We start from the raw sequence: 6,101 nt of genomic DNA, 5'->3' as shown, positions 1-6,101 counted from the left end.
TCATTCGCTCTCTCTCTCGCTCTGGGGGAGGGAAAAAGGAGAGTGGGACAGAGAGAGAGAGCGAGTGAGGGAGACACAGAGAGAGAGAGGGAGAGCGAGAGAGAGAGAGAGAGAGAGAGAGCAAGGAAGACAGAGAGAGAGAGGGAGAGAGAGGGGGAGAGAAAGAGAGCGAGACAGAGAGAGAGAGAGCAAGGGAGAAGGGAGAGCGAGAAGATGAGAGAGAGCAAGGGAGAGAGAGAGAGAGAGAGAGCAGGTTCAGCTGAAAAGCCAATGGGGCCTCTGGCTGAACAGGACTGGCAGAAAGCGGTGACTGCACAAAAGGGGGACAGTATTCCCACCGCCGTCCTGACTCTGAGCTGATCCGCAGGAACGTCTGACACACAGGAAAGGAGAGGAGGGAGAGGGGAGGGAGAGGGCGAGAGGGAGAGAGAGAGAGAGAGAGAGAGAGAGAGGGAGAAGGGGACAGAGACAGAGAAAGAAACAAAGACAGAGAGAGACAGGAAGACAGGAAGGAGAGAAATATATATTTGAATATTTGTTTTGTTGCTCTTACTATTATTGTTATTGTTGGTATCGTTATTATGATTGTTACAAACAGCCACCCTTTGGCAATGTTCATTTAAAATATGCTATGTCAGTAAAGCATTTTGAATTTGAATTTGAACTTGATTTTCAGAGAGAGAGCGAGAGAGTTTTTGATGAAGCTCCAGTCGCAGTCTACGTCTGCATTCCAAGCTAAGGAAGGTGGGGGGAGGAGAGAGAGAAAGAGAGAAAGAGAGAGAGAGAGAGAGGGAGAGAGAGAAAGAGGGAGGGAGGGGGAGAGTGACAGAGAGGGACTGCGAGACGGAGGAAGAGACCAAGGAAAGGAGATAGTGAGAGATAGGGAAAGATAGGGAGAGAGAAAAAGCAAAAGGAAGCATAAGAGAGAAAGAAGAAGAGAGCGAGATAGAGAAAAGGATTGAGAGAAAGTGAGCAAGAGGAAGGGAGAGAGAGGGAGAGAGAGAGAGAGGGAGAGAGAGAGAGAGGAGTCTGCTCCGGTGATGTGAGTCGGGGGCTGTTCTTCAGCGGAGACGCGCGGAGTCTGCGGTTAGCGGCTTTCGCTCGGGGAACGAGGCGACCCTCCGCCGGGACTCCACTCTGCGCGCAGGACCCCCCCACCGCCACCGCCACCGCCACCGCACCCCCCCACCCTCCCTCCGTCCCGTTCGTCTGCCTGCACCTCCCTCTGCGTGGACGTCCAGACGCCCGCCCCCCAGCGCCCCCTCCCCCGCGCGATCATAGCGGAACAGGGGGTCTTTTTCAAAGGAGGGGGAGAAAAAAAAATACACTGGACAAGAACCGTTTCGCCACCTGCTGGGATTTCACTTAAAAAAGAACTTTGCTTTTTCTCCTTCCTCTTCTCCTGCTGAGAGTTTTTTTGGGGTGATTATTTTCGCTCTGCAAGGAAACTGTTTCTGTCTGAGGGAGAGAAAACTCTTTTTTTTTTTTTTGGTCCTCTTGGCTGATATTTTGAACGCACCTTCCCCATCAGCAGAAAACTCTTTCAGCGTCCGTCCGGACTCCAGAGTGGATTATAATCGCGTCTCCTCCTTTTCATTTCTCTTGAAATTGAATTAAAGGATTATCCCCACCATTCATTTTCTTTTGTGGAACGGCAGACAGGAGAAGGATGTCGGACCTTCGGTTTCTCCTCCGGGGCTCTGAAGGGATTACGACGGGGGTCTGCCGCTTCAGAATAAAATGTCACGGAAAAATTCCCCCCGCCAATCAGCATGGTAAATCATAGGGAGGGGAGAGAGAGTAAGTATGCTGCCGCAGATCGCCGCTTTCTTCCTCTAAGGCCAGCCGAACGAGGGTTGCGACGCGGCTGTTCGCTCGCGGGGTTTCGAGCGCTGAGGGGACTCGGAGCCGCCAGGATCGGACCGGATCGAAGGACGCGGACGTGAAAGTGTGTGACGCTCCGCGCGCGCGCGGCGGGATTAAAATAGTCGAGCGCAAAGAGCGGGGCTCACGCACCTTTCAGAGACAAGGCAAACATTCAAGCAGGCAGTGTATGTATTAATTGTACTCCGGGCAGTGCACAGAGTCCTGCTCTGTGTGCTTCTCTGCTTGTTTGCTTTTCGCTTTTGAAGCAGAGGAGTGAGTTACTGCCATCTGTTCGCCCTTTTAAGTGGAGATAGCCAGTCATGAACTCGCCCAGGGACAAGAACCGTGATCTAATGTGCGTGAAGATTACAGTCATCTGAGGGATCGTTGATTTGCCTCAGACTCATTAAAAGTTGCAGTTGAAAGCACCCCTCCCCCCCCCCGCCCCCTCCACAAACCCCATTCCCTCCCCCGTTTGTTTTCTGCCCGTCCCCCCTCCTCCCCCCACCCCCGCTTGTCAGGATGGTGCCCCCGCCGCCGGCGAACAAGCCCCACGTGTGCCTGTCCACCATCTTGATCATGAGCAGCATGGCGCTGATGGACGCCTACCTGGTGGAGCAGAACCAGGGCCCGCGGAAGATCGGCATCTGCATCATGGTGCTGGTGGGCGACGTCTGCTTCCTCATCGTCCTGCGCTACGTGGCGGTGTGGGTGGGCGCCGAGGTGCGGACCGCCAAGCGCGGCTACGCCATGATCCTCTGGTTCCTCTACGTCTTCGTCCTGGAGATCAAGGTCTACTTCATCTACCAGAACTACAAGGCGGACCGGCAGAGCTTGGACGCCGTGGCCCGCAAAGCCCTCACCTTGCTCCTCTCCATCTTCGTGCCCGTCCTCTTCGTCATCCTGGTGGCCATCGACCACATGGAGTACGTGCGCGCCTTCAAGAAGCGGGAGGAGATCCGGAACCGCCTCTTCTGGGTGGTGGTGGACCTGCTGGACATCCTGGACATCCAGGCCAACCTGTGGGAGCCGCAGAAGAAAGGGCTCCCCCTGTGGGCCGAGGGACTGATGTTCTTCTACTGCTACATCCTGCTGCTGATCCTGCCCTGCGTCTCCCTCAGCGAGATCAGCATGCAGGGCGTCAACATCGTGCCCCACAAGATGATGCTCTACCCCATCCTCAGCCTGGTCACCATCAACATCATCACGCTCTTCATCCGCGGCGGCAACATGATCTTCTACAAGGACATGCGGGTGTCGGGCATCCTGATGGGCAAGAACGTGGTGGCCATCATCCTAAAGACGTGCAGCTTCGCGCAGTACCGGAGGCAGCTCCACAGCGCGCCGCCGGCCTTCGGCGTGGAGCTCCAGAAGAACTCGGTGCCCCTGGCGCGGCCCATGGCCCTGCCCGTGCCCGCCCCGCCCCAGGTGGTGGTGCAGGACCTGACGGCGCTGCCCGAGGTGGCCACCTGCGACCACACGTAGCACAGGACGAACGTGATTGTATAAAAAATTTAATAAAATTAAAACATTTATCATTTTTCAAAAAAACGAACATGGGATTATCATGTTTAGCGAATGCAGAATATGGAATGCCACCACAGTGGGCACAGGAAAAGGACTGGCTCAAACAGGCTCCATGTTAGCAGTACAAACCTGTGGTCCAATGGTTTTTTAAAAATGAAAGTGGTGTGGAGAAATCCAAGATTTGTGTGATGTGTACGTGAGGGTGCTGTTAATTCTTACTGTGGTCTGATCTGCATTGGTGACAGCGGTTCGAAATCCAACTGTCACAAAAACCACGTACAAGTTGCATTCCTACTTTTGTGAAAGGCACACTACCTACTTTTTAAATGAAAACCACAGTGATTTTTTTTAGATGATACCACGTATTCTGAACTCTGTGCTCCACGTTGGGACCTGAACAGGAGATAATGTGATTTCTCTTTTCTTTTTGGATGAGGGGGGCTGCTTGTGCTGATCAAGGCTCCTTTGCAGGAAAAGAAGACAATGTATTTTTTGAAACCATACTGTGAAAAAAAAAGCCAACGGGTATATGAATATATTTTTATATAAATATAACATATAATTAATGGTGTGTGGTGCATTATGACTTTGGGAAAGAAAAAAATCAAACTGGATGGTCGTGTGTCGTAACTTTCACTTTTTAAGTTCCTGACTTGCTTCTTTTGTAGTTGCCGTACCTTCCGGGTTAAAATACTTCAGTTTAAAGAACCAACTGACACTGCTTTATTTGAACAAAAAAAAAAAAAAACCTTTTCTTAACGAAAGTGTTTTATATGTGATTCTTTGATAAAGTACTGTGCGTACATGAAGTACCGTCTACATGTGTCTGTTTGTACCTTCAGTTACAGGCAGTCCAGCTGCCATGCAACAGACGTCATCCAACGCCCATATTAATATTCATGGCGAGAGTGCGGATATCATAACAAAACATGGGCCATGATTTAGGGTTTTGTTTTTTTTTTATTCTCAGTCACAAGCTTTTAATTTTTAATGAAGTTCGGGCTGCGTTCCCTCTCCCAGACAGCGTGCGGTCCAGTCGCCCCGCAGTCAAGACAAACGTGAGGAGGAGAGAAGCGAGCGCCTGTCTCTTTCTAGACGATGCTTTTTTGCGATAATGTCACGGCATCACTTTGAATTCTTTACGATGTTTCCGTGGTGCTAATGTGCCGTTTTGTCCAAGTGGAAAAAAGTAAAGAGGGCTGAACAGCAGGCTTCCGTAGCCTTAGCCTGACCTTATCCCAATAGCACGAAAATGTAAAATTGCAGAAAATATAAAGTTCAATTCAAAGTTCACATTTCAAAGGACCATGTATGTTAGCACCACTTTAATGTATCTTTGAAATAGAACATAAGGTAGACGGCTAGCACACTGTTAGTACACAGTATGTAGGAAAATACAGAAAATCATATTCTTGAAAGAGGCAATATATATACTGAAATACATTCCACATGCTCTGAAAACATATATTTCGGGATTGGATTTTAATTTGATACTATTTGGACATTAATCACATTTTGGTAAGTATGCCCACGTTTGGCAGGGTTCCTTCGGTTAAAAAACCCACATCAGAACCGCACCTTACATCCTAATGAGCCCTCCCCCTTGGAAGCCGTCCACGCTTCAGAATGCAAAGTCAGATTAAACAGACATTTGCATTAGAGGTTATCTGGCAGTGCGTTTCCAGGGAGGCCTTCCCTAATCGAGGAGGAAAGATAAGTGATTTACTTCTGGACGATTTACCAGAAAACCAACCCAATGGCGAGTTATTTACCCCCGTGAGGTTAGCACAACTGGTCACCCATTGCTGTCTATCGCCGTGCCGTGGCCTTAGACGACTACGGAATTGCCCTTTGGGGGAAGTGATGCGGCTTTCTTAAATGGCTCCTTCCCTTTCAGCGGTTGTTGAGCAAATTCATTAGAGAATCTCGAAGCTCGGAGAAACGACGGTGCCCTATTCCTGGCCAGCTCTGTCTTTTTTTCGCCTAATTTAAGAAACGTCGAAAAGCTATTTAAAAGCTATCAGAAACATCTTTATACCGCCACTTCGTCATTAAAGTGCAATATCACGGGCTCTCAGGTGGCTGAGGCAATCTGCTCTTGATGAAAGGATGCGCCGTGGAGTCTGAAATCGAATGGTGATGGGGTCTGGGCCTCGGAATCGGACCAGGAATCGTACAGGAAGGGGAGGGGCCACAGCGAACAGGAAGTCCCCCTGAATCGTGGCTCAACAGCACCCCCTCTGGTGGATTGGAAACCTGCAGCCCTTATCTGTGTCAGCTGCACAAGCTGCACAGGCCCCTCCCCAGGGAGGTCGCTGTCTGATCTCAGAGTGAAAATGTTAGCAAAATGTGCGACATGAATAAATTTGTTACGAGATTTGATTTGAAAAGAAGCAGTCTGCATTTCACACACAGAGAAGGTACCTGGTAGCATGCAATCTCCTGAATAGACAGAGTATGTTACCAGCAATGGGACAGTCCCACCATCTCCCACTCAAAACTACAAGGAAAGGGTCTGCAGTGTAGCTAATTCGGTTAAGGCACCATGCTGTGGTGCATGGATGAGCCCTTGGCCACGTATTGAACCCAGACTGTGGCTGGTAGCTCCACAGGGCGATGTGAAATTGGTGATTGTGTTGCCAAGAGTATGAGAGGGTTTTGCCTGTTAGAGTATTCCCAGTCGGGCATTTCAGATTGGGGTTGGAATT

At 50.0% G+C, this 6,101-nt stretch overlaps 1 protein-coding gene across 1 annotated transcript; it reads left to right on the top strand.

The window, feature by feature from the left end:
• Positions 1-450: 450 nt before the first annotated feature.
• On the top strand, positions 451-4,202 carry tmem264 (transmembrane protein 264). The gene has a single exon (XM_064317507.1). The coding sequence runs from the start codon at positions 2,389-2,391 to the stop codon at positions 3,349-3,351; it is 963 nt and encodes a 320-aa protein (XP_064173577.1). The 5' UTR covers positions 451-2,388; the 3' UTR covers positions 3,352-4,202.
• The last annotated feature ends 1,899 nt before the right edge of the window (positions 4,203-6,101 follow it).

This window comes from Anguilla rostrata, chromosome 2 (assembly GCF_018555375.3).
Source record: "Anguilla rostrata isolate EN2019 chromosome 2, ASM1855537v3, whole genome shotgun sequence".
Classification (NCBI taxonomy): domain Eukaryota; kingdom Metazoa; phylum Chordata; class Actinopteri; order Anguilliformes; family Anguillidae; genus Anguilla; species Anguilla rostrata.
This window is presented reverse-complemented; position numbering and strand designations above follow the sequence as displayed.

Bases quoted from the DNA above. Each gene is read 5' to 3' on its own strand.
- tmem264 (XM_064317507.1), top strand. From the start codon at position 2,389: ATGGTGCCCCCGCCGCCGGCGAACAAGCCCCACGTGTGCCTGTCCACC.